Raw genomic sequence first — 27,352 nt, 5'->3', positions numbered from 1 at the left:
TGTTGAAGATACCTGTTGTTCTCCCTCTATCGACTGATTTGAGTCACAATGTTAACCTCCTTCTGTTCTCAATGTATTTCTATTTTCTTTGATCCCAGTAGTTACCTGTAGCTGGAGAGTGATAATACATTTTTCAATTCAGGTTGGAGGAAGAAACCAGGGGAGGCATTTGTTAAATTTACAGAATTATTTATTCCAGTTATGATACAGTACAATAACTGATGTGATCCAGAGTGTGTACCCCACCTCTCACCCTATGTCAGCTTTCCCGTGATGCTTAACAGCATAAGTGGCATCGAAAATGGATAGATGTATTCCAAGAAGTAAATCTGATCCTGTAGCTGGGGGAAAGGGAAGCAATTGTGCATCGCCTTATCGTTTTACACACAGCCACGAACATCAGACTGAAAGGGGAATAAACTGCTGATTTTGGACTTCTGAATGCTTCTTGCGTACTCTGAAGTGTGACTTAATTTTATATGAGTAAGGAAGGGGACATGAAGCAAGGGCAATTGAAGAACTTGTAAATGTTCATGTTTCAAAGTTATGACCACTTCAAGTTGAAGATACTGTAGTTGTAGTCCATTACGTACAGTGAAGAAAATAAGTATTTGAACACCCTGCTATATTGCAAGTTCTCCCACTTAGAAATCATGGAGAAAAATCTGAAATTTTCATCATAGGTGCATGTCCACTGTGAGAGAGATAATCTAAAAAGAAAAATCCAGAAACAATGTATGATTTTTTTAACGATTTATTTGTATGATACAGCTGCAAATAAGTATTAGCCAAGTATAAGGAGGGATTTTGGCCCACTCCTCTACACAGATCTTCTCAAGATCAGACAGGTTTCTGGGCTGTCGCTGAGAAACACTGAGATAATTGGCACCAGACCCCAAGAAAGGTACGTGGATGTGGTCTCTTTGTGCTGTCCCCAGTCCATGCAGGCTTGGCCACATGGAGCTCACTATTCAGCCCAACATGGCTACACAAAGGGCCCTGTTGACCTGCATCCTGGGTGAGGGAAAATGTTTTCCAGACATTGACTTCCTCACTGGAAGTTTCCAAGCTATGCTTTGTGTTGTCCCTCAACCAGGACTTGTTTATCCTCGGTAAACCATCCATAACATAAACGTAAATCTCCTGATAACTTAGCCCCGAGGAATGTTGGGACATGCAAACCCCTTCACTATGGTGAGGTGACAGCTCAACGAGGGGTCCCAGAACATCATAAAAACAAATATTTTAGTTCTGGTTTGTCCACACGAGTGAACCCATAAAGTGTCAGTGTTGCTGTCTGGGGTGAACGTGCATGTAATGTGTTACACCGTGCATTAGTTACTCTGTGGTGAGGCTTCCCGCTCTCTCTTCAGCTCCACTTCACCAACACAAATAACATAACATCAACGGCCAAGGGTCAAAGGGATGGAGGAAGGATTACATCACAGGTGACGAGCCGCTGTCACGTTGTTTTTTCTGTGCACGTGGATGATGTTTTAACAAATACATGCCTACGATCCTGTGTGCATGTAGTACCTCTTCTGCTAAATTGACTACAATGAGATAATATGGATTATGACGGTTTTGACATTCCTGTCACATGCAGCCATTTATGATTAAGGGTAATTAACAGATAGAAATGACAGGAAACCAAAACATTAACAATTATTAATATTTTTTTCATGCAGATATTAAATAGCAAATTCCAAAATGTTTGTGTCTGTCATAAGCCACAACCGGCCGGCTGCGATGAGCCGCGATGGCTCATCTCCGCCACGGGAGTGGATCGGACGGGATGTGGTTTGGCCGTGATCGGATATCATCTGAATATGGCTCAAAACAATAGTGTAATATTGGCCTGAGGGCTCGAAACAATAGTGTAATATTGCTCCGGTAACTTCATTCGGTTGTGTGGTGTTGTCCTTTTCGAAAAGAACTTCAGTGTCAGAAGGGGCGTTGGAAAAATGCGAATATCTCTGTTGTTCGGCTTCCGTTGTAGCAGGCACTGCGTGTTTTCAATGGCGGAAGTGACGATGACGTCAAGGACAAATAACGTGACTAACATGGTGACCACTTGGATATCGAGGGACACTCAATTGCGCAACTTTGTGCATGGATGACGCGCTCTCCGCTCACTTTTTTTTTTCCCGTATAGACATTGAAGTGAATACTGTTATATGTATTTTTCATTACAATATCTATTTTAGAATGTATATAGGGACGACACCCGGGCTTTAAGTACCCCAGTATATATCCAAACTGAGCATTTTGATTGTTCTTGAGAATGTGCAGGTGTACCTAATAAAGTGTCGAGAGGCTGCATTTGTGAATTTATCACCAAAGCTAGAATTTGGGCTGGCAAATTCTATTAAAGCACAAAATATTTTGAACTTCTCGTCTTCTCCCCTTTCCAAATACTAATTTACTGGAGAACATAACTGTTACCATTTTATTCATATGCTTTTGTGTGTGTTCATGTCGGACTAGTAAAATTTAATACATAATTTGCAGCACAGCATGAGTCATCTGTCAATTATTTATTTAGGTCTGCGACTCCAGATGATATTGTCATTGTCATTTGCTTTCATGATGTTCTAAAGTTTGGTGCATTGTGCTTACAGTCATCGCAACATGACAACCTCTGTAGTATATAGGAGGGACTACACGGTGTGCCGCCACAGTGTGCTAGTTTTAGCAATCTTGTGGAATCTGTTAACCGAATAGCGTCCAACAGAATACTATACAATAGAATAATCTTTATTATCCTGAGCATAGCCACAGCAATTTACCCCACTCCCTTTATTTAACCCATCACAGTAGTGGACACAGCAAACACACTGTTAGCCGCACACATAGGGAAATATTTATGTTGATACAGTCATATTTAGTCACAGTATTTTTCTAGCAAAACTAACCTAGTGTGTCTTCCCTTTTCTTGGGTCAAGATTTAGAAGAACCTGGTGACCCACGATGCCGACAAGAGTATTATTCCTTTGATACCGTGTTTATTTACCTGTGTGCTTACATTGTGTATGTATGTCTACATGTTTCAAAATAAAATTATGAAACTAGTAAGGCACTGAGAAGAGCAGCGATATTCACCATCATAGACTGAATTTTACAACGTCATAAATGTTCCATTCCAAGTTAGTCTGATATTATGGCTGCTCAGAAAAATTCTACCAATCACATGATCACCATAGAAATTAGTGGTATTGTTTTGATGTACTGAATCACATTTTTTTTTGTCAGATAGAGCACTGCACCTTATCAAAAAAAGATTTTTATTTCACCAAGGGAGCACCTACTGCTGAACAACAATAGCCATGGTGAAAAATAAAACAACAAAGTGTCAATGTGGAAAAATAAATCCATTAAAAAAATACACAAAGTAGATGGACTGAGCTCAACAGGGAACAGACACCAAATAAAATAACCACAAAAAAGTAAAAATGATACTAGAATGTAAAGATATGAAAGTGCTACAAAGAAATAACAAAGACTCACTTGGATAGGAAAAACAAAAGTAAAGCAAAAAGGCTGAAATACTAACTGCAGCAGTAAAACAGAAAGCAAGACCAAAGTTACAAACAAAAGAACAAAATATCATCTACTCAATGTTATGAAAGGACAAGTAAAACAACCCATAAAGGAACAACAGAAACTAACCTACATAGACGAAATGAAAACTATTTAAAGTTGACACAGAACAAAGAAGAGAAACCAGAAAATTATAACAAGCTCAATGAAAAACAAGCACAAGGGAAGTTGGCAGTAGTCTGGCATCTGTCCAATTTGTTCCATGCTTAAATGCCAAGATGAAGGAAATGCGGATCAGGTGCATGCAGGAGGCTCTGCTCATCCCTGGCAGCAACTGGAAGAACCCCAAAAGAGAAGATGTGAGATCACAACCCCATGACAGGGATTCTTTTTTTTTCCCACGGGAATTTGCGAGTCAGTCCAAAGCAGGACTCATCTGGATTAGCTCTACTTAGTTTACTCTTATGTCCATCAAACTGGCCTGCACATTTGCGATGAGAGCTTCTTCAACAAACGTTTAAAAAAAAAAAATCTGCCTTACATCTCTGTTGTCGTTTACATGTCGTAAAAGCAATTGTACTGTAAATTTTGAATTATGTGTCATTCATTCTTACCAAAATGACGTAAATATTACAAATAAGTAATCACAGGAAAAACAGTTTTTAGGTGGACTCCTTTGATTAGTTTTGTATGTATGGAAAGTTTGGATGTGTCTAATTCTATGTAATAATAGTCTAATCAATGGAGAGTAAATTAATTTGCATGGATCGGATCTTCCATCACCCGTAAAACACAGCATGTCTGAAAGAAGACAAAATTCCATTTAGCTTCAGTTGACTTAATTCCCTTTTCTTAGTCACATCCCATGCAGCATGCATTCTGGAGGCCTTTCGGTAGCCTAAAAATAAAGTTGATCAGTGACTGAAATCTACAGCTGCTCATCCATGGACTTTGGATAGCAGCCGAATCAGATGCACCTGTGTGAGGTCGTTCGCTGCATAAAGACACCTGTCCACCCCATACAATCAGTAAGACTCAAACTTGTAACATGGCCAAGACCAAAGAACTGTCCAAAGACACCAGAGACAAAATTGGACAATTCCACACGGCGGCTACGGAGAAATTGTCAAGGGGGCTTGGTGAAAAAAGGTGCACTGTTGGAGCAATCGGTAGAAAATGGAAGAAACTAAACATGACAGTCAAGCTCAATCGGAGTGGATCCCCATGCAAGATATCACCTCATGGGGCCTTAATGATCCTTAAAGCTTGAGAAATCAACCAATTACTACACGACAGGACTTGGTCAATGACCTGAAAAGAGTTGGGACCACCATTTCCAAGGTGACTGTTAGTAAGACACTAAGACGTCATGGTGTGAAATCATGCATGCCACGGAAGGTGGTGAAACCAGCACATGTGAAGGCCCGTCTTAAGTTTGCCAATGACCATTTGGATGATACAGAGGAGTCATGGGAGAAAATTTTGTGGGCAGATGAGACCAAAATGGAACTTTTTGGTCATAATCCCACGAACCGTGTTTGGAGGAAGACGAATGATGAGTTCCGTCCCAAGAACACCCCTACTGTGAAGCATGGGAGTAGTAGCATCATGCTTTGGAGGTGTTTTTCTTCACATGAGACAGGACGACTGCACTGTGTTAAGGAGAGGATGACAAATCGTTAAAAAAAATCATACATTGTGATTTCTGGATTTTTCTTTTTGGATTATCTCTCTCACAGTGGACATGGACCTGCGAAGAAAATTTCAGACCCCTCCATGATTTCTAAGTAGAAGAATTTGCAATATAGCAGGGTGTTCAAATACTCATTTTCTTAGCTGTAAATACAACTACTGTATTTTCAATACATTGCAATTGAAACAAGCTTAAGGTGAATTTGCCAGATATTCAGCAAATCTTTGTCATCATTGTGGGTCAATATCAAATCATATGACGCTAAAACTCTGAAACTCTGGGAAATAAATACTCTGTACCAACCTCAGGAGGATATTATATACAATTAATAAGCACATAAATGTCAGTCGAGTGGTTTAAAGAAGTGTGTATTGTCTCAGCATATGAGTCACACCTTTTTTAAACAGCCTTATTGTCAACACACCAAGACACACCTCCTTTATTTGATTAATGCAGACAGAAAAGAAGGAATGACATTCAAATGGCTTTATCGGCAAGATTTTCCTCCAGGATAGTAGTTGTGTATCCAAATATATGTGGTCAATACTCCATCATCTTCATCAGTGCAATGAAATTACAATTTGTTGTTTAATTGGCATGTGTTCCAGCTCATAATTAATAAATAAACATTTCACACTAGTTAAGATGTAAATCTATCATGAGAGGGCCAAAGTAAAAAATGCAGTGTTTGTATCAGCATGATGAAAGCCAAATACAAGTAGTACTGTCATTATTTTCACAATACTGGATACTGATTTACATTTTTTTTCAGTGAATTTTGTTATACAAAGAGTCCTCTAATTTTAGTATAATACAGTACTGTTACTACTTACTACTCTTAAGTATTTTATTTCATTTCCACTGACATTCAGTCTGACATGAGTGATAACTCCTATTACTGTCTATTTTAATTGGCACTTCAGAATACCCCACATGTATTTTAGTGGTGAAAAACAGAGATTCATCGAGTTTCTAACTGCATAGAAATGGACAGTCCGTTTCCTTTTAAATCCACTTAAATATTAATGTGGGTCCACATGGATGACGACGATGTACACCCTGAACTGGTTGCCAGCCAATCGCAGGGCACATAGAAATGGAAACCAATCACACTCACAATCACACCTTGGGGCCATTTAGAGTCTCCAATGAATGTATGTTTTGGGGGAGTGGGGGAAACTGGAGTACCTGGAGAAAACCCATGCAGGCACAAGGAGAATATGAAACTCGACAGAGGCGGGGCCAGGATTTGAACCCCTGTCTTTAGAACTGTGAGGCCAATGCTCTCACCAATTGCGCCACCCTGCCACCCCCTGGTGAACATGTGACAGGAAAACTTGACAAAATAATAGACAAACTAAATTTAATCAAAAAGATGGATTACAAACAAAACACAGATTACAGTAAGTGTAATGTCTTTAGTCAAAAGATTTGTATATTCCATTAGAAAAATACATTTATTTCATGATGCGATGTGTTAAAATGGTTTAAAAGAAAAAGCGTCAGAGGATCTGTACGCCTGTAGAGGATCTTTGACGTATCTCCGGTGAAAATATGAGCATGGTGAACATTAAGTCTGAGAACAACTTATAACTATGCTGAATGTGTTCTAAACATTTGAACCTTGGGAAACTTTCGTATTTGTAAGTATTTTATGTTCACAGACATTAGGTCGAAGTCACAATTATATTTTATCTGAAAGCTCGATGTAAATGAGTGATCGTTGATACAGCTATTGTTGTGTTTAGCATAAATAAGACAGCTACCTGTACTTTGCACAATGGCACACAGTGTACAGTGTAATGTATATTTTTATGTATCTTTCAGTTACATTTATTAATTATTATTTACCACAAGAGACCTCCATAAAAGCAAGAAAAGAAGGCCTTGTGTACGGAGTTTCTTTATAAGTTTGCTAGCTGTCTAGCTTCACATGGTAACGTGTTGTGAGGACGGCACAACAAGACAATAGTACTATAAAATAATAGTAAAATGCTAAAAATGCCTTTTTACTGTAAAGAAAGAAAGTACACTAATTTACTGTGATGCAATGAAATCACCAATAAAAGTAACATACTGTGAAGTAGAAAACAGCAGCAGCAGTAGAAAAAAAGCACTACTAACCTGGCAACTGTACAACTGTTGTTTTAAAAGGACAATTTGTTACAGACTCCCACGCAAATGCGTCCATGAAATAAATACGTGAAATATTTACGCAGCGACTCTGATCTTGATTTGCAAATCCATCCAGGAATGCAATACTATTTGTGGTATGTTGACGTATTGAATCAGAAACTCTAAACTACCCACAAATGTATCCCATAATACATTATTATGCTTTATAGTGAAAAATAGCATTTTAATGGAAAACAATATGTAATACTTGGTAATCCTGTTTTAGCCCAGTTACCCATTTTAAAAACTGGCAATTTAGTACTACATGATGATCACTAAGGCAAAAAGGATTAAATGTAAAACCTCAAATATACATTATTTCTGTTCAGTGGCACTCGCAGTGAGAATAAGATCATGATACGATCCTCGCTATGACGTTATGAGTTACGGGACACTCCTTGGTCCTTGTTGAAAGTTGTGAGGTGGCGAGACATCACTCTGTGCATTTTATGTGACATATCATTTCTTGTTTCTAGCTGATATTAAAAATAAATAAATAAATAAATGTCAATAACAATATCCTTACTGTCTGTCTTTATATTAATCCCACTTGGCATGTTTGTGTTGCTGCGTATGAGTTCATATCTTGCCTTCCTTTATTACTTGTTTTTATTTTTAGAGAAACATTAAGATAGTGTGCTCGAGCATTATTCTTTTACAGTACAGTGCAGTACAGCAAAGTGACAAAGTGGAATCTTTGTTTCAGTCATAGATTTTGTTCTCGACACAGGGATGTAATGTGATCACATTCCAAGTCATAAATCACAGAACATCTTGGAAGGCCCCTCATGCTGTAAAAAAATATTATCTGTCTTCCTTGTAAAGTAAAAACTGTATTGTGCACATTAAATGTCACTGCTGCCTGATGTGCCAATATTTCCACTCAGATATGACTGATAATTATAATATTAAAAGCAGCACAGAATTCTCTCTCTTGTTCTTGTCACGTCCCATTGGAACGAGAGTTGTACCCAAATGCAGGACTCGGAAGATGCAAGGTAGTTCAAGGAGACACGTTTATTATATGCAGAGGTAGGGGATCGAGCAGGCAGTCCGGTGCAGCAGCGGTAGTTGGGACGTCGGGCGAAGAGAGCAGGTGAGCGGGCAGGCAGGAGTCGGTACACAGGAGAACAATCAAAGCAGGCAGAAGTAACGAAGGAGTCAGGCTTACAAGGTTGGTCGGAGAACAGACGAAGGTCGGTACACACAGGTTCAATCAGGGATACCGGAGCACACGAACAGGACATGAAGATCAACGAACTGGCGCCGCCCAGTTGTCATCGCGGTCATATAAATCCACAGCATAATCAGGTTGCATGAGGCGCAGGTGTGCACCTCCCAATCAGCGCACCCGCGCGGGCAGCCGCACAACTCGTGCTGGAGCGGCAGGATCATGACAGTACCCCCCCCTCAAAAGCACGGCTCACAGACGTGCCTAAACAAAAGAACAGACAATAATTAATACAGGCAGGGGTGGGCGGAAGGGGTGTCCGGAGGAGGGAATGCCCCCCTCCCCCGAACCCCAGTCTGGTGGCCATCCAGGCCACCAAACACAAGGCATCCGGGTGGACAGGTCAGGAGGACGACCCGGACGCCATGCCCCAGGGTCCCCAAGGGGCAATTCGGGTGGACAACTTCTGTGAGGAACCAAACGGCGAAGCAGGAACCAGAACGAGGCAGGCCACTGCTCCGGACGAGAACCTCCCACGCTGTGGTTGAGGCTTGGTCAGTAGGCAGCCATGGATTGGTCACCAACGAGGCCAGGTCATGAAGCGGCTGGGAGCCATCTGGAGTGAATAGGATGATAGAGAGAAGGACCAGAGCCATGACGGCCACCATCACAGCCATCCAGTAGTCTCTCCAGCTCCAGGGTGGGTCCACAGAACTCCCCAGCTCTTGTCTGACAGGAACGTGAGAAGGCGGCGACCCCATCGGCCCCTCCTGGACAGCAACGTGAGAAGGCGGCGACCCCATCGCCACCTCCTGGACAGCAACGTGAGAAGGCGGCGGCAGCATCACCAACTCCACCTCCTCCTGGATGGGAGCGTGAGGCGGGGGTGACCCCATCGCCATCGTCACCTCCTGGACAGCAACGTGAGAAGGCGGCGACCCCATTGCCATCGCCACCTCCTGGACAGCAACGTGAGAAGGCGGCGGGAGCATCACCAACTCCACCTCCTCCTGGACGGGAGCGTGAGGTGGCGGAGACCCCATCGCCATCGCCACCTCCTGGACAGCAACATGAGAAGGTGGCGACCCCATTGCCATCGCCACCTCCTGGACAGCAACGTGAGAAGGCGGCGACCCCATCGCCACCTCCGGGACAGCAACGTGAGAAGGCGGCGCCAGTGCCACCTCCTCCTGCACAGGAACGTGAGAAGGCGGAGGCAGCATCACCAACTCCACCTCCTCTTGGACGGGAGCGTGAGGCGGCTGGGGAACTGTCGCCACCTCCTGGACAGCAACGTGAGAAGGTGGCGACACCATCGCCGCCACCTCCTCCTGGGCAGCAGCGTGAGAAGACGGCGACACCATCGCCGCCACCTCCTCCTGGACAGCAGCGTGAGAAGACGGCGATACCATCGCCATCACCTCCTCTTCCTCCTCCTCCTCCTGGACAGCAGCGTGAGAAGCCGGCGACACCATCACCACCTCCTCCTGGACAGGAACTTGAGAAGGTGGTGGCACCCTCGCCAACTCCTGGACGGGAACATATGGACTTGCCCGTCGCTGTCGGAGCCGGAACAGGGGATGACCGCAGACCGGTCGCCGACACAGCAAGAACGGGGAGCGACCGCGGACCGGTCGCCACTGGTACTCCAGGGCACGGACGAGAAGCGGCTGTGGAGACGTCGCCACCTCCTGGACAGCAACGTGAGGCGGCATCGGGTCGGTCCCCACTGCCACGTGAGCTTGCAGTGCATTCGTTGAAACAGCAACGTGGGCGTGGCACGGTGGCGAATACGTTTCCAGGGCAACATGAACGAGTGTCGGCAGAGAGTCAGTCGAAACTGACACGTGGGCGTGTCTCGAGAGCGGGTCAGTTCCAACTGCAGCGTGAGCTCTGCTCGGAACAGCCAAAACCTCGACGTGGGAATGGTGAGGAGGCGGGTCAGTTTCCACAGCTACGTGCGCTTGGCGAGGTGGCGAGTCCGTTCCCACTGCGACGTGCACTTTGCAAGGGGGCGGGTCTGTTTCCACGGAAACATGAACCTGAGTAGCCGGAGAGTCAGTCGAAACTGACACGTGGGCGTGTCTCGGGAGCGGGTCAGTTCCAACTGCCACGTGAAACTGCATCAGCAGCGAGTGCGTCGCCGTTGCGACGTCAGCGTAGCTCGGCTGGTTCGCCAATCCTTGCCGGACCTGGGCCGTGAGAGCCGCCAATTCGGCGCTCTGCCGCTCTATCTCCGCCCGCATTTCACGGTAGAACGCCTCGTGATTTGGCGACTCCTCCTCCCTCTGGGCTGGAATCTTCGCCACCAGCTGCGGGTCTGCGGGCTTCGCCGTTGCCGGCGAGGAGTGGGAGGACGGTGTCTTAGTTGCCGCGCAGCGGGAGGCACAAGGGAGCGCCCGGCCGGGGCGTCTCCTCTGGCCACCACGCGGAGGTCCCGGGTAGATGGCCAAGCGGGTTCCCTCGTACAGATTGGTGTACTTGGACCTAGAGGGCGAAGTCGCTCGGGTGCTGGAAACGCGGGGAGGTGAAACAAACTGACTGGGATGAAAAGCCGGGCAAAGAGATTCAAAATCAAAGTCATCGGAGTCGTACTCAGGCAGCCGGTCATACAAATCACGGTCCTCCTCATATTCCGAAAAGTCAGAGTCCAGAAGAATATGAGGAGCCGGACGGTCGTGTTCGGGACGTATTCATACCTCGCTGGCAGAGCGTAAGACACGGAAGCGGAGGACGTCAGGGAGCCTACCCGGATCGGACAAGATTGGTCCTCTGGCAGACGGTCTACCTTGCGTCGGTCCCGGCGACACCGGGTCTCTCCTGCTGGGTCCTGTGTTGGCCAGTTCGTTCTGTCACGTCCCATTGGAACGAGAATAGGACCCAAATGCAGGACTCGGAAGATGCAAGGTAGTTCAAGGAGACACGTTTATTATATGCAGAGGTAGGGGATCGAGCAGGCAGTCCGGTGCAGCAGCGGTAGTTTGGACGTCGGGCGAAGAGAGCAGGTGAGCGGACAGGCAGGAGTCGGTACACAGGAGAACAATCAAAGCAGGCAGAAGTAACGAAGGAGTCAGGCTTACAAGGTTGGTCGGAGAACGGATGAAGGTCGGTACACACAGGTTCAATCAGGGATACCGGAGCACACGAACAGGACATGAAGATCAACGCACTGGCGCCGGCCAGTTGTCATCGCGGTCATATAAATCCACAGCATAATCAGGCTGCATGAGGCGCAGGTGTGCACCTCCCAATCAGCGCACCCGCGCGGGCACCCGCACAGCTCGTGCTGGAGCGGCAGGATCATGACAGTTCTTGCCTCTGCCTCACAGTGGAGTGATTATCTTTCCGGATCATGGTGACTTCCACTTCCTCCCACTTTACAAAATCATGCTTGGTACTTTAATTGACTACTTGAAATTGCTCAAAGTGGTCATTCTGAATGTAGCCGCATCTCACCCAAAGTCAGCTGGAATAGGCTCCGGCTCCCCACGGTCATAATTAGGACAAGCAGTACAGGAAAAAGATGGGAGCATGAATATCATTATTAAACCCCACCATTTTAAAAAGGGAAAAATTATTTTCTTGAATTAAAACAATGCCTTCTGGACAAAACCCATGACTCCCATTTCTTTGTCCTTCCAAAGTGTCTAGCAAGACAGTTCCTCAGTATTTACAATACTTAATTTACATACTGAGTGAACGAAATGTAACTTTGTATGAACTACATGGACCAAATTAATATGCAACAAATAATCAAAAAAACTCACACATTTTCCCATACCACCAGACAACTTTTAATGAGAAAATACTGCCAGGGGGTGCACATTCATAATCCATAAAGTTTCTCAGTCTTCCTTCTGAGGTTTGGCAACTACTCAAAATAGAACATATAAAAGTCTTCAGACTTTTCACACTCTGCTTATTGCTTTTTCGACATTTGACTGTTTTTACTTGGCTTGTACTTTAGTCATTACTGGTTGCTATACAGCATACATTTAGTAACAGGATTACAGAGGTGTGCGCGCTGAAAATGTGTTTGTGAGGAAGATGTTCTGAATTTGTCGTATGCAACAGCGAGGCTTCGTAATCACAACAACTACCCCCCCACACCAAGCTCCTCTGCCAGTGACTTCACAGTGAGGCTGGATGAAGGGCTACCCGGCAGGGCGTGTCAATTTTGAAGCATGGCTCTACAATGGCAGCCATGTTCAACAGCAAGTGACTCTGGCAGCTACAATGACTTCATGTGTACCCACTTCCCACCCTCCTTACAGTGTATGTGCATTGTGGCCTCTCCTGCCTCTGTCACAGCTGTCCGCTCGTATCACATTACGTCAATGCATAACACGCGCACACAGCATCACAAACAGGATGTGACATAGTCAACTAATGATTAATTTGCCCATTTCCTTTTACAAGATTGTACGTCTAATTGACATGAAATGGCTCTTGTCTAATGATGTAGCTGCATATTTTCTGCAGTGGGTTAGGATTTGTCTCCACAGATCTGTGGAAGCAGAATTATTTTGTTTTAACTTAGATTATTTTTTTAAATATATTTTTGCTACATGTTAAACCACTATTAGTGTAAACTGTCAGATGACGTGCATGTAACAGCAGATGGAGAAATCCATCCATCCATCCATCCATCCATCCATCCATCCATCCATCCATCCATCCATCCATCCATCCTCCATCCATCCATCCTCCATCCATCCATCCATCCATCCATCCATCCATCCATCCATCCATCCATTTTTTGAACTGTTTATCCTCACAAGGGTCCAATCTGTCAATGGGGGGAGGCGGGGTACACCCTGAACTGGTTTCCAGCCAATTACAGGGCACACAGAAACTAACAACAGTCTCACTCATGATCACAGGGAGAACATGCAAACTCCACAGAGGTGGGACTAGGATTTGAACCCTGGTTCTCAGAACTGTGAGGTAGACACCTTAACCTTTTGTCCACTGTGCCACAATTGGAGAAACAGATATTCTGTAATTGAGGAAAAAATAATCTCTCTCTCTCTCTCTCTCTCTCTCTCTCTCTCCTCTCTCTCTCTCTCTCTCTCTCTCTCTCTCTCTCTCTCTCTCGCTCCCTCTCAAGGTGCGACAAATCAACTGATTAATGGGGAACTAATCCATTATTAAATGGATTGACAACAAATTTCATGTTCAATTAATTGTTCAACCAATTGCTCAATTGAAAACTTTGAATGTTGTAGATCTCCATGAACACAGACAAATATCTTTTTGTTTCATCAAACTGCGACCTTAGCAATGTTTTTGGATGGCGACCAGTTCAGGGCGTACCCTACCTCTGATCTGAAGATAGCTGAGATAGACATTGCCATCCATCTGCTTTTACTTCAGAAAACAATGACCAATATTTTTGCTCATTTTCCAACAATATATTTTACAGAACCAAACTGGATTGTAATAAATGTATGATTGTGCATTTTCTGCACTATCAATTTGAAATAATGTCCTGTTTTTAAATTAAATAATTTAAATTTTACTCCCCCCCAAAAAAAAAATGCATGTAAAAGAAAGTCGGTGAGCAGTGAAAGGGTACCAGTGACGTGGTGATTTTAATAGAGTGACAATTGTTTAATCGAATGAATGAAAAATGAATAAATCAGTGAAGTGATGGTTTTGTATGGAATGAAATGAATGAAAAATAATCAGCCAGTGGCGGCACGGTGAATAAACCATTCAGAGTTGGCCTCACAGTCCTGAGGACTAGGGTTCAATCCTGGCCCTCTCTGTGTGGAGTTTGCATATTGTCCCCGTGCCTGCGTGGGTTTTCTCCGGGCACACCGGTTACCCCCCCACATCCCAATAACATGCAAAATTAATTGCCCCAAGGTATAATTGTGAGTGCGACTGTTGTCTGTCTCCATGTGCCCTGCGATTGGCTGGCAACCAGTTCAGGGTGTACCCATGCCTCCTGCGCGTTGACAGCTGGGATAAGCTCCAGCACCCTTGTGAGGATAAGCAGTTAATAAAATGGAGTGATGGAAAATCAGCCAAGCATTTGTGAAAGAACATGTTACCATACTTCTCTGGCATATACAGTACATGTATCATCTTTCTCAGTGCAAGAAGGAAACTCAGAATATGTCTTCACATAGTTCAATTCCATAGTATAATTATACTGTCTGCAAATCATCTTTTGAGCTAGTTACCCCCCTGCACCCTCCAACCTCATTATCTGTATTTCGGGTTTTGGGAGTCACCGCTGTATTGATCAGTATCAGGAATTTCATGTGAACAATTATGCAGCCTTTAGTTTTACTTTAGTACACCGTATTTATGTATTACTTTTAAAAAGATGACCATGGCTCCTAAAAATGTTTTCGCTGTTTTACTTATCACTAGAGGGAAAGTGACGTGCCTGTGTGTACCTGACAGCCGATACGATCACGCCTCACGTTTCCGGTGATACTGTCTGGCACCCACATGGACATATTGCAGTGACGATAAAGGAATATTAAAAATCATATTGCTCCTTCTTCTGATGAATCCTTGCTCAGACTGTCTGTCTACACAGTCATCAAATCAGCCCTTTACAGGCAAATGTGCACACACACTTGCACACAAATGCACACAAAAACACATGTGCACTTAACAGACAAAAGTGAGTTATTGATTTTTGGAAGTCAAAAGAGCGGGCATGAGGCGATGATTGTCGACTTATCTTCAAAACTTACTCCTCCTTCCAGTACCGTTATGTGTTTGTATTGTGACTAGATGTTTATTTTTCTTGCTTTTAATATTGACCTCACCGACACTATGGGTCAGTTTTGCCCTGCCTCAGTTTCACTCAGAGAGAGACAGCAGTTATTCCGGCATATTATAGATAAATCAAATCATAAAGCAATGAGCAAAATATGAAAGAAATGTCTGACAATCCATTGAAGAATGTGATTAAATCTGAAGGGTGTGCATGAATTATATATAAAATTACGTGTTATACTATTGCACAGTCATTTTCATCCCTGCTGACTTATACTACTCATTATGCCGGGGGTTTGTAAAGCCTAAATATGCTTTATGGGTTTCCATGGCAACTGCAAACCGGGAGCAATAAGCTACCTTTATTGCTCTCAGCTTTTTCCGTCAGTGTACTTATGAGAGGAAGTCATTTTTTTTTTAGTGGAAGGAAATGTGAGGAGTAGAGTTTATACTTCAGATCATTTTAAAGTATTGCACTATTGAGGAGTTCTTTTCAACCAAAAAACAAAAGAATAATAATAATTAAAAATGAAAACCTATGAATAATTTTTTTGTGATAAACACCTTCCAAATTGCACTGTATGGTAAATATCAATCGTTTCATCAACTAGTTCAACATAAAAAATAGGGGGGCAATTACAAAATTGACGTTACAGACAGTGAATGACAATAGTTGCAATATCTAACAAGCAAACCAAGGTGAAGTTTGTTTGCTATTGGAGTCCGAGAGGATAGAGTCAGAATTTTCCAAATAGTGTTTATTTAGATAATTTATGCATGTCTGACTCTCCTGTATGATATCGTCTTGTCTTAAAGGAGACATTTATGTCTATTGTGAAGTCAGTGCTAGCTGATTTGCAGCAAATAATCAATTGCTCACTTCGGTCTGGCGAGTTTCCTGAAGCTTTTAAAGTGGCTGCCATTAAGCCTCATCTAAAAACAGAGCACTGGGCGATTCCATGTTTGGAAACTATTGACCTATCTCAAATCTCCTTTTCATAGCCAAGATTGTTGAGAAAGTTATTTTTAATCAACCCACGAATTTCTTGAATTTAAATTGACTTTTTGACAAATTTCAATATGGTTTCAGATCTCATCACTGTCAGAATCTGCTCTCATCATAGTGCTAAATGATATCAGGTTGAATACTGACTTAGGAAAGCTATCAATTTTGGTCTTGTTGGATCTCAGCGCAGCTTTTGATTTGGTAAATCATAATATATTGCTGAACGGGTTGGAAACATAGATAAGATTAAATGGAACGGTCCTCAAATGGTTCAGGTCCAATCTGGAGGAAAGGCACTACTTTGTAACCATTGGAAGTAATCAATCTCAACAAATCACAATGACGACCTATTGGGTCCCTCAAGGGTCAGTTCTTGCATCCCTCCTGTGCAGCCTGTATATGCTATCCTTGTGTCATTTTTGTCTATCATAGCTATGCAGATGACATACAGTTACATATAGCAGTATCTTCAGATGACTATAGCTCAATTGAGGTGTTGTGTCCCTGTCTATAGCAGATACATAACTAAGTGAGCAACCATTTCCCTCAGCTACACCACAACAAAACTTTAATTCTTTGAGAGGGTGACCCAGTCTCATGGAAGTGAACAACTACTGGGCCAGCGGCAAAGACATATTCTGTTTTCCTTGAGGATTTTGGATGGTGCTGTTATATTAAAAAAAGACTGTAAACTCCAAAGCGCTTGCAATCCTCCACAGCCATCATAGATTTTATTTTTACTTGTGGAGTCAGCACTTCATTCCAAAGGTATTGAAAAACACTTCTCAATTAGTATGTGAAGCCTGCAGCAGACACATTGCCAAACACAAATAGCCCCCCAACTCAACCCGCATCAACAACTTCGCAAAAAAATCAAGCATGTGCCAATGAACATACCTGTAGGTTTATTCTGTGAACTAAAGCCAATCTAAGGAAAGAGTAAAAACTCTCAAATGAATGTTGCCATTTCACAATCTATCAAAATATTACATACAAATTATTACTTCCCTATTATGCATATTACTATGGTTTTAACTCAGTGATACATTGAAGGGAGTGGGAATCTGTAGAATTTTGGATTGGGAATGGGATCCACATCTGTAGTCTCAGGAAGTTACTCCAAAACCTGGGATTCAAAAGGAATAGGAGCGATACCTGTGAAATTGAGGATCAATCTCTGAAGGGGTGGAGGGTGCAGGAGTCAATATTCACTCCTGTGTCAGCCTCTATGACAGACATAGACTGGAAGCTTCTGACGTGTTTCTATTTTCTGTAAAGGAGATGGATAACCCTTGCCACTCCTCCGATTGCATGGCACTACTGATATAAATGGCTAAACAGCCCCATAATATGACTGACATTGCAACAAACTACACACGTTAAATATGTGGGTCGCTGTTCTTCTCCCAGCAGCTTCACCAACATCAAATCTCTTAGACTGATCCTTCATTCTTGTGACATTCATAGGGTGACCTCATAGAAACTGTATTTCAATATGCATGCTAGTGTATACCCCCACTGTTCTCTATGTGTCCTCTGTCACACACGTACAGTATGTCATCTTCTGGCATACTCACAGACTTTCCTGCTTCGAGTCATACTTTTTCAAAAGAGAACACTTTGTCACTATCCGTAACCACAAATCCACTCCAACTCTAGTCAACCAAAGTGTAGCACAAGCTCTGTACCTTTATGGTCAACATGATGCCCTTTTATCAGATTATCCATTGAATGACCTTCAATCCTATGCCAACAACACCCACATCTACTTCAGCACACACTCAACTACTCAGATCATCCTTCAATCACTATTCAACTTTCTTGCGCAACATACTGTAGGAATCATGTTGAAACTCCATCCATTCATCCATCTATTTTTTGAGAGCCTATCCTCACGAGGGCCATAGGAGTGCTGAAACCAATCCCAACTATCATCGGGCAGAAGGCGGGGTACACCCTGAACTTGTTGCAAGCCAATTGCAGTGCACATTGAGATAGACAACAGGTGTACTCACAATCACACGAAAGGGCAATTTAGAGTCTCCAATTAATGGGTGTTTTTGGAATGTGACAGGAAACCGGCGCGCCAGGAGAAAACCCATGAGGCTCAGAGAGAACATGCACACTCAACACAGGGGGCCTGGGATCTTAACCCCAGTCCTCAGAACTGTGTGGCCAAGACTCTACAGCCACGCTACCATGCCGCCTCTCGGAACTCCAAATTGTGAATTTATGACTCCTGAGATGGCTACTCAATTCGCTCTTCTTTATTCAGTACTGCAAGCTGTCATTCCAATCGCACATTAAATCTATCATGAAATCAGCCATCTCCCACCATATAAACAGTTCCCGACTCCACCCATAACTAACAGAGTCTGTTGCCGAAACCCTCATTTATGCCTTAATCACTTCTCATCTGGAGTACTGCAACATACTGTAGTTCTGTATGGGGTGCTAATCAAGGTTCTAGACAGGCCCCAGTATGTCCACAAGTCTGCTGCCAAATTTCTCAATCGCTATACATTTTGGCAGCACATCACCCCATCCATTTTAACCTTCACTGGCTCCCACTCAAGTTCTAAATAGTCAGATGTCTCCTCATGAACTATAAATCTCTTCATGCATTTGCTCACCCTGTATTGCCGACTTTGTCATCCCGCCATCCACTGCCTGCAAACTGTAACCATCTGATACCGGCCTACTCTTCATCTGAAATACCAAAACTTGGACATTTGGTGACAGAAACATCTGTGCCACACCACTCCACCTGGAACACTATCCATACAAATATCTGTGACGTTGCTTCCATGGAAAAAACAAAACAAAACAAAACAAAACAAAACTCCTCAAACACCATTTAATAACCAAAGCATACATACGTATGACTCACCAAGACACAAACACGAGAGCTCATTGTAGGCCTCTGCAACAACAAGAGTTTCCAGGGCTTCCTTAGCATCCATACTGAAGACCAATTTCGAGCAAAAACAAAAATATACATATCGGTGTCTGAAATATGTGGCATGGAAGGAATGACGTTCAAGCTGTGTGAGACAAAGAGCAACACATAATGACTATTTTGTGTGACTATTAGTGAATGTAAACACATTTCGTGAATGCAAGCAATATTGTATTTTGTCTGTAAACTAATTGAGAACAGGTGCGTTTGTAGGCTGAGGTTCCACTGTATTTGAATTCAAAGAATTAATATTTCCCATTATACTGTATTTCACCATTAATAAACGTCGGAGTGTTTGTGGAAGTACAGATCAAAACTCTAAAATGGAACACTCCAGCACTTGTTCCAGACCTAAAAATTAGTTGTCTGGCCCATTGTATCTGAAGATTATACTGCCAAGGGATGCTCTCATTGCAAGCCAAAATCATTCTTCAATTTTGACAGCCAAAAAGGAATGGAAATACTCATAACACAAAGTCATGCGTGCAGAGTTGCACTGCTGCTGATAGCTAAATGGACATGATAATTATACAATTATAATTGGTTGCATGTGCCTCAATGTATGCTTTTTGGCAGCTGTGGAAAATGGTTGCCATTTGTTTTACAGAAAAAAAATTTAACCCGTCTTATAATATGACAGCTGTTTTGTTAACATTTTCTTTGAAAGGAAACAAAACAATTCATCAAAAGAAGAAGTCTTTGTAATACATACAGTATATATGTAGAGAATACTCATTTATCATCAAAAGGTTATGGATTTTGTGTGGTGGGGAAAACATTGCTTACGTTGTTTTTTTTTTTTTTAACTTTGAGAACCTTTTCTCATTGATGCAATAAACATTACAGGTTGTTTGCTCTTTATGTATTTATGTGTCATTAATTAAGTCCATTCTTGAGCATCCATCAATACTTAACCTAACTCCCCAACTTTCAATCTTTTATATAGCTTTACAGTCAGTGGTGTTTAACCTTATAGATCAAGCTGTAAATTGAAACAATTTTTGGGTGTGTCTATACACAGGATCCTGGCAAAAGTGGGCTCCGACTTTGACCTACGAACACTGCGGGCTGTCAGAGTGCTGCGCCCCCTCAAACTAGTGTCAGGGATCCCCAGTAAGTCACTGTCAAAATATGTTTGCAGACTCCACAAAGGTTGTGTGAGTTCATTTGAGCATGAATGGAAAAATATACAGGAACATTGGGTCCGTATTGAGATCTTTTTTTATTCACTATTGATAATATAATTTTCAGTTGTAAATTAGTTGCAAAAGAAACAAGCCACGCACAGCCTTAAAAATTTTTTATGCTTCCCACCTTGTGAAAAGACTTTTGGGAAGGATTTGTTCTTTTCTATTAAGGCGATACATCTCACTTTCAGGAAAATTGTATTGTTCTGCTGTTTGTGGAAAAATGGTTCATCAATGGATGACCCGCAAAGGATTTTCTGGATGATTGGACATGCGACTGTGTGAGGATTTTATGTTCTTCCTGGTTTCGTGTAGTCATTCCCTAAAACATTTGTAAAGTTTAGTGAAGACTCTAAATGAAAAACTTTATGCTACTTAAATAACGTTTCAAATAAAGCGTATTGGGAAGACATGTTACATTTAAAAAAATTACAAAAATATTTGAAAACAAGCGGCTCTAATTAAATGCTAATGTATTTAACTTACAATTTAAACACAACTCTACAGGAAACAAGACATTACTAGTGATATGCGTCGCTGAAAAAACAAAGGACATCGACAAACGACTTTCGACAATGAACCATCAGTCACTGAAAGAAAACAGGAAACCGAATACAAAATTGACGACAAAATGGGGAATGCCCGTACAAGACACGAGTGGCTCAAGGGAGCAGATTGGTTGATGGAAATATGCACACAATAACAAAATAGGCACACAAGATATGAACACAGGGAAACATGAAACAAAAGTGAACATAATCTAAACTAAAACACAGAGCATGACAGTTTTACAGTCATAGTGGCCCACTAATTGGCACCATAAATACAGTGTGGCTGGCGACACTCCTCGGGTAAATGAAAAAGATAAATTGTGCAGAGGTGTGAATTGTTGTTTGCCTGTATATGTGCCCTGCGATTAGCTACCGACCTCCCACACCAGCTCACCTACGACCCTAACGAGGACAAGCATTATACACAATGAATGGATGGCTGTAGTGTCGAGTCTAGCCGACTCAAGTGCAAGTAATCTTGTCTGACCTTAGAGGTCTCAAAAATGCTCACCTGGATAATTTCCACAGACAAACGCCAAACTCTTGTAAAAACATTTCCCAGTATATTGTTACACATTTGGTGACTTTTATTTTATCAACCAAATTCATTTCCAATATTGCTTAATTTTACCACATTTAACACCATTCCATCTGTTTGTGTGTGTTTGAGCATTTGAAGCAAGGCTCTGTTTTATTTTCTTCAGGCCTCCAAGTGGTGTTGAAGTCCATAATGAAAGCCATGGTGCCCCTGCTTCAGATCGGCTTGCTGCTTTTCTTTGCCATTGTCATGTTTGCCATCATTGGGGTGGAGTTTTACATGGGCAAATTCCACACCACCTGCTTCAACACTGACACCGGTAAGAAAAAAGAAAACTTCTGTGGCTTTTCTGTAGGACATAAAATTTCTGCCAGAATGTTGTTGTTTTACCTTCTTTTTACCCTTTATTTCATTACATGTTTATGCACATGAAATTATTTACAGCATCTGCATGTATATATGACCGAGTCTGCAGGTGCTCCGACACAACATGCCGATGTATATCAAACAACATAACAGGCATATCGTATAATTTTTGACAGCCCTTTGTTGTACCTTGATTTTGATCGATGACACCAGATCATTCAGGCTTTGATTGATTGCTTCTCCTGAGACTCATGATAGAACTCAACCTCAGCGTATATGAGGTTGCACTCAATCCATTTCTCCCCTGCGTCAGAAGAGTATGCCACTGATTATCGTCACACTAAAACCTGACGCTGCATGTTGCAAGTGCACACCGAGCGCTTTCTTGTGTTGTTTGTGGATTTACAGCAGCGCCTTTTATTCAAATCCTGTAGATTGATGGGTTATAAAATAGTATAGTAATATAAAATCCACAGCATCCACTGAATAGCACGATCTCTAGGCTGAGAAACAGTTTCCGTGCCAGGCGGCTGTCACTGTCCTGCTCCATTGATGGACTGAGCAAATCACTTCCTCCCACAGGCCATGAGTTTTCTTAATTTCACTTTGGGAGGGAATCGCAAGTATTATCCTCTCAACATTTTCCTCTCAACTTTGTTCTGCCATTTTTGACATTGATTACAAGCACCTTTTCTGGACTTTCAGACTGTGCCAGAATTTGAGCTATATTTTATTGTATTTCCTTCTATAAAAAAAAAAATATCCGTCACTTTACTCTTTTAATATAAAAACCAACATTGAATGATCCAGTTCTTTCAAATGTAATATAATCTACAACATACATTTACAAATAAAGCAGTAATGACAGTTCTTTTCATAATGCCAATGAATAAAAATGATTTGAAATACAATAGCAAACATCCATCCTTCCATTTTCTGAGACGCTTATCCTCACGAGGGTCCTGGAAGTCCTGGAGCCTATCCTGGATGTCATTTAGCAGGAGGCGGCATACACCCTGAACTGGTTGTCAGCTAATCGCGGGGCACACAGAGACAGACAACAGTCTCACTCACGATCACACCTAGGGGCAATTTAGAGTCTCCAATTAATGCATGTTTTTGGGATGTGGGAGGAAACCAGAGCCCCTGGTGAAAACCCTTGCAGGAAAAGGGTTCTCAGTACATGCAAACGCCACACAGCAGGTCCGGTATTGTACCCGGGACCTCAGAACTGTGAGGCCAATGCTCTAAAGCTCTGCCACCGAAAATAGTAAACTGTGAGTCATAATTCTTTGCTTCACTATGTGGTCCATGTCAAGGTCATTTTTAATGGAATAAACAACTTAATTTCAGTATAATCTTTTTTAAAAAAAATTTCAAGATCATCAGGTTGGCACAGTTCCCTATTGTTTGGGGTTCTAAAAGATGACATGTGATTCTGCTACTACTACTAACCACCACAATATCCCAAAATATTTGCCTCATCACTTTTAACAGTAAGTTGTGATGTAAGCAGTTTGTAGACATACTGCTTTAAGCCCCACTGACATCCCTATTTACATTGTAAAATAGATATTGTAATGAAAAATCCATATAACATTATTCACTTCAATGTCTAAATGAAAAAATAAATATAAGCGGAGAGCGTGTCGTCCATGAACAAAGTTGAGGAAGTCTCATTTGACATCCAAGTGGTAGCCATATTGCCTGCAACTTCATCAGAAGATGTTACGTTGGGACGTCCGCCATTGAAAACACGTAGTGGCACTTGCTGTAGGACACGGAAGGTCTTTTCGAAGAAGAGAACATCTCACAATCGGGGCAATATTACCCTATCATTTCGAGCCATATTTAAATGATATGCAGATCACTCACTTCCCCAAAATCTCACAATACATGGCCGCGGTCATCCTCTCCTTAATACAGTGCAGTCGTCCTATCCCATGAGCACAAAAACACCCCCAAAGCATGATGCTACCACCCCATGCTTCACAGGAGGGATGGTGTTCTTGGGATGAAACTCATCATTGGTCATCCTCCAAAAATGTTTCGTGGAATTAGGACCAAAAAGTTCCATTCCAGTTCCAGTTCCACAAACCGTTCTCCCTTGACTCCTCTGTATCATCCAAATGGTCCATGGCAAACCGAAGACGGGCCTTGACATGTACTGGTTTCAGCAGGGGAACCTTCCGTGCCATGCATGATTTCAAACCATGACCTCTTAGTGTATTACGATTAGTCACCTTGGAAATGGTGGTCCCAGCTCTTTTCAGGTCATTGATCAAGTCCTGTCGTGTAGTCCTGGGCTGATTTGTCACCTTTCTAAGGATTATTAAGATCCCACGAGGTGATATCTTGCATGGGGCTCCACTCTGATAGAGATTGACCTTCATGTTTGGCTTCTTCCATTTTGTAATGATTGCTCCAACAGTGGACCCTTTGAGGGTCAGAATTCTAGCTGATAGGCGGGTGTTCAAATACTTATTTTCAGCTGTATCACACAAATAAATCGTTAAAAAAAATCATACATTGTTTCTGGATTTTTCTTTTTAGATTTTCTCGCTCACAGTGGACATGCACTGATGAAAATTTCAGACGCCTTCATGACTTCTAATTGGCTTGTAATGTAGCAGGGTGTTCAAATACTTATTTTCTTCACTGTATGAGCCGACCCGACGGCACCGCGATGAGCCACACTGGCCGAAGTTGTGCTCAGTGGACGAGGCGCAGCCAAAGCCTTCCGCTGTGGACGAGGCGCCGCCGATGCGGGCACATCGACACATTTAGCACCCCTGACTTACATACACGGATCTTTTGTTACGTTCTGAGATGATTACGCCCCCCCCCAACAATTGTTTTTCTTAGTATTTCTATACACACCTTCCTGTCATTTGGAACCCACGAAGCTCTCGTCCTTTGCACCAGTGCAATCCGTTTTTTTCACGACGAACGGGGTCTTTTTGAAAAGTATGAAGAGTAAATCCATCCTCCCGGGTGTTCGAACAATATCCAGCAAGACAACGATCTGGCATTTTGGGTAACACAAAGGAACAAAGAGCTACCTTCCAGCAGTTATACTAGTATAAACAAACGAGACCGCCTGAGTGCGCTCCTGCTGACATTGTCACTTCCTGCTTCTTCTTCAAAACAAATATATCCATCCATCCATCCATCCATTATCTACCGCTTTTCCGGGTCACAGGGGAAGTAGCTTCAGCAGGGATACCCAGACTTCCCTTTCCCCAGCCACTTCTTCCAGCTCTTCCGGAGGGATCCCGAAGCGTTCCCAAGCCAGCCGAGGGACATAGTCACTACAGCGTGTCCTGGGTCGTCCTCAGGGTCTCTTTCTGGTGGGACATGCCCGGAACACCTCACCAGGGAGGCGTCCAGGAGGCATCCGAATCAGATGCCCCAGCCCCCCTCATCTGGCTCCTCTCAATGCAGAGGAGTAGCGCCTCGACACTGAGCCACTCCTGGATGACCGAGCTTCTCACCCTATCTCTAAGGAAGATCCCGGACACCCTGCGGAGGAAACTCATTTCGGCCGCTTGTATCCGACCCACAGCTCATGCCCATAGGTGAGGGTAAAAATGTACATCGACTGCTAAATTGAGAGCTTCGCCTTTCGACTTAGCTCCCTCTTTACCACAACGGACCAATACAAAGTCTACATCACTACAGATGCTGCACCGATCTGTCTGTTCTTCACAATCACGCCCTTCCAGGTCTCACTGTCATTGCCCATGTGAGCATTGAAGTCCCCCAGTAGAACGATGGAGTCACCAGAGGGGGCGCTCTCCAGCACTCCCTCTAAGGACTCCAAAAAGGGTGGTTACGCTGCACTACTGCTTGGTGTACAAGCACAAACAACAGTCAGGACCCGTCCCCCTACCTGCAGGTGGAGGGAGGCTACCCTCTCATCTACTGGGGTTAACTCCAATGTGCAGGCCCCAAGGCAGGGGGGAATAAGTATACCCACACCTGCTCGGCGTCTCTCCCTGTGGGCAACTCCAGAGTGGAACAGAGTCCAATCCCTCTCAAGAGGAGTGGTGCCAGAGCCCAATTGGTGCGTAGAGTTCGACTATATCTAGTCAGAACTTCTCGACCTCGTGCACCAACCCGGGCTCCTTCCCTGCCAAAGAGGTGACATTCCATGTCCTTAGAGCTAGTTTCTATAGCCGGGGATCAGATCGCCAAAGTCCCCATCTTTGGCCACCGCCCAGCTCACATTGCACCCGAATCCTACGGCCCCTCTCACAGGTGGTGAGCCCATGGAAAGCGGGACCCATGTTACCCTTTCGGGCTGTGCCCGGCCGAGCCCCATGGGTGCAGCCCCGGCCACCAGGCGCCCGCCTTCGAGCCCCGCTTCCAGGCCTAGCTCTAGAGGGGGGCCCCCGTGACCCGCGTCCAGGCAAGGGAAACCAAGATCCAATTTTTGTGGTTATCATAGGGGTTTTGGAGTCGTACTTTGTCTGGTCCCTCACCTAAGACCTGTTTGCCATTGGTGACCCTACCAGGGGCACGAAGCCCCAGACAACTTCGCTTCTAGGATCATCGAGACACACAAACCCATCCACCACGATCAGGTGAATGCTCGAGGAGGGGCCAAAACAAATCCCTCGAGAAGTATTTCATGACGGGAGTTACAAAAAGCCATTTACGTATATATACGTCAAAATCATGTTGTGCGGTGATAAAACGGATGGGTCCATTCCACCTGCCTTTTTTTAAAACTTAAAAACAGTGTCTGTGGGGCTTTAAGAAAAATATTGAAATCCAGCCTTAGCAGTTGCGATTGAATAAATGCCCTCAGAATGAAATGACTTGGATGATTGAAAATTTTCACAAGCACATTTAGCCATAAAACACTTACACTAACATAGTATATACACCTTTGAACTATTTATAGTAATAAATTAACCTTAGCTGTTTCGCTTTGGATTGTGGGAGGAGGACGAATACCTGGAGCAATTCAGCAAGCAGAACATGTACACATCATACTGTATGATGGTGCTTCAACTCAGATTTGAACCTGGATCTCTGGACTTTGAGGAAGCCGTTAATCACAAAGAATGAACATACTGAATAGATTAAAATACCTCTTGGAGTATGTAAAATCCAATCTGAAAATCTTTCTCAAGTTAGACAACTTGGTAGAAGTTTGGTTTGCAGTGTAATTATAAGCAGTCATATTTTTCTGGCTTGTATTAGTTTTAAGTGTCATATTTTATTATTAGAAATATGTGAGTGTTCCAACTACGTTTTGCATCAGTTTTCTCCTGCCTCCCCCCAAAAAAAGATAAAAATAAAATGTCAATCTGAAATACCTGTGAACTGGTTTAGTTTAACAGAGGGAAAGTGAACTTTGTAAAGCCAAATAGGAATCTTAGATGTCCCTGCATTATCCTCGGGTCTGGCTGACCCA

The 27,352-nt window shown here is 43.1% G+C and overlaps 1 protein-coding gene across 3 annotated transcripts in view; it reads left to right on the top strand.

Moving 5' to 3' along the window:
• The window catches only part of cacna1bb (calcium channel, voltage-dependent, N type, alpha 1B subunit, b), a 188,491-nt gene that overhangs the window by 51,562 nt on the left and 109,577 nt on the right, over nt 1–27,352 (top strand). For all 3 annotated transcript variants that reach the window (XM_061847561.1, XM_061847560.1, XM_061847559.1), the window contains exons 4-5: nt 20,307–20,398; nt 21,728–21,880. In XM_061847561.1, the coding sequence (XP_061703545.1) occupies nt 20,307–20,398; nt 21,728–21,880 (245 nt within the window). The remainder of the gene's footprint in view (nt 1–20,306; nt 20,399–21,727; nt 21,881–27,352) is intronic.

The sequence above is a fragment of the Syngnathoides biaculeatus genome, chromosome 17 (assembly GCF_019802595.1).
Source record: "Syngnathoides biaculeatus isolate LvHL_M chromosome 17, ASM1980259v1, whole genome shotgun sequence".
Taxonomy (NCBI): domain Eukaryota; kingdom Metazoa; phylum Chordata; class Actinopteri; order Syngnathiformes; family Syngnathidae; genus Syngnathoides; species Syngnathoides biaculeatus.
The sequence above is the reverse complement of the archived record's forward strand: the minus strand, read 5'-3'. Positions and strand labels throughout refer to the sequence as shown.